Source organism: Physeter macrocephalus, chromosome 20 (genome assembly GCF_002837175.3).
Source record: "Physeter macrocephalus isolate SW-GA chromosome 20, ASM283717v5, whole genome shotgun sequence".
Taxonomy (NCBI): domain Eukaryota; kingdom Metazoa; phylum Chordata; class Mammalia; order Artiodactyla; family Physeteridae; genus Physeter; species Physeter macrocephalus.
The window spans coordinates 4,404,874-4,406,268 of NC_041233.1; the positions used below are offsets into that span (position 1 = coordinate 4,404,874).

At 56.7% G+C, this 1,395-nt stretch overlaps 1 protein-coding gene across 1 annotated transcript in view; it reads right to left on the reverse strand.

Moving 5' to 3' along the window:
- Positions 1–472, reverse strand: part of PCNX2 (pecanex 2) — a 302,561-nt gene extending 302,089 nt beyond the window's left edge. Inside the window, 1 exon segment of the mRNA XM_055081202.1 lies at positions 180–472. Coding sequence (XP_054937177.1) covers positions 180–332 — 153 coding nt within the window. The 5' untranslated portion in view covers positions 333–472.
- Between the last annotated feature and the right edge of the window lie 923 nt (positions 473–1,395).

Genomic DNA, 1,395 nt, shown 5'->3' on the forward strand with positions numbered 1-1,395 from the left:
CCCCAAAGTCCTTCCTACTTCTTTTTCCTGCCGGAGAGCCCCTTCTCCTTTCCCTTTACTTTCTCTGTCCCAAATTCCTGAAGACCTTCCCCATCCGTCCTCTCAGGGAACTACTGCCAATCCTTTCCATCCCGAGGCCGACTCGGAGGTTTCCCCAGGGCTAGAACGCCGCCACTCACCAGGTGCAGGGCCAGGGGCAGCAGCAGCAAGAACAGCCACAGGTAGAGGTGACAGCTGTTAGTGAACTTGCTCTGATCCGGGTCGTGGTACCAGCCCCCGGTGAGCGCGGCCCACACGCCCTGCCGAAGCAGCTGCAGCACCCGGGACCCCATGCCTGCGGCCCGCTGCCAGCCGTCCGCCGCCCGGACGCCCTCAGTTTTAACACGCGGGCCCTCGCGCGGCGTCACCGACAACGCCGCCGCCGCCGCCCCCTCCAGCTCCTTCCGCCCCACCACCGAAGCTCCAACGGCTCTTCTGCCCGCACCCGCGAACCGCGGCGCCGGAGCCGGCTGCTGCCGCCGCCGGGCAGGTGGACGCCATGTCCGACGGAGGAAGGACTTTCCCATGGTGCTCAGAGGCGGCTGCTGGGAGCATGCTCCAGAGGCTCCTCCCAGCGCCCGCCTAGAGTCACTCCGTGAGGGCGGCGAGGGGGGCGCGAGGGTGAGAAGAATTTCTGAGTCCCTCCAGCCTCCCTGACCTTTTCTCCTCCTCCCTGCTGTTGCCCACCCTGGCAGATAACGAAAATAACCACCTTTTGGGAATAATTTCAGGAGCCTCAGTTAGGCTACCTGCCTTTTTATATGTTTCCTGGAACATAATCCCAGGCATCTATCGGGTATACTGTTTAGATAGGAAGACCCACTAGAAGGTATCATTGAACTAATAATTTTTAAGCTTTTACAGTAGAGAAATTTCACTCTCTTCTGAAAGCAGGTTTTCGACAGGGAAGAAATAAAGAGGAACTTGCTTTCTTAGAATGAGGAAAGGAAGCTCTCATTATTAGTAACTGATAACCTAAAGTAAATGAGCTTCGTGTCGTTGCAGAGAGCAGGCTTTGCGACGCGTGGAGATAAAAGGGAACACGTCTTCCTTAGGTATGAGCGACATAAGCCTTGTGTGCGTTAGGGCCTTTGGGGAAGAACGAGGTTTAGAAAGACGCCATGATCCCCAAACATGCCTTTTCTGCAGCATGCTTACCTCACCTGATATGTGCACCTGTATATGCCCCGGCCATGCTCTGGTCTGCAGCAGCTTTTGCTCTTGGCCGCCTTAGGCAGGCCCAGTAAAGGCATAAGCCTCCTTATGCGGAAATGAAACAAGGGGAGGGCCATCCTGAGGAGCAGGTCTGGGACGTGGAAGTCCAGTGTCACGCTGGTGTGTAAGCCTTCAGCTTTA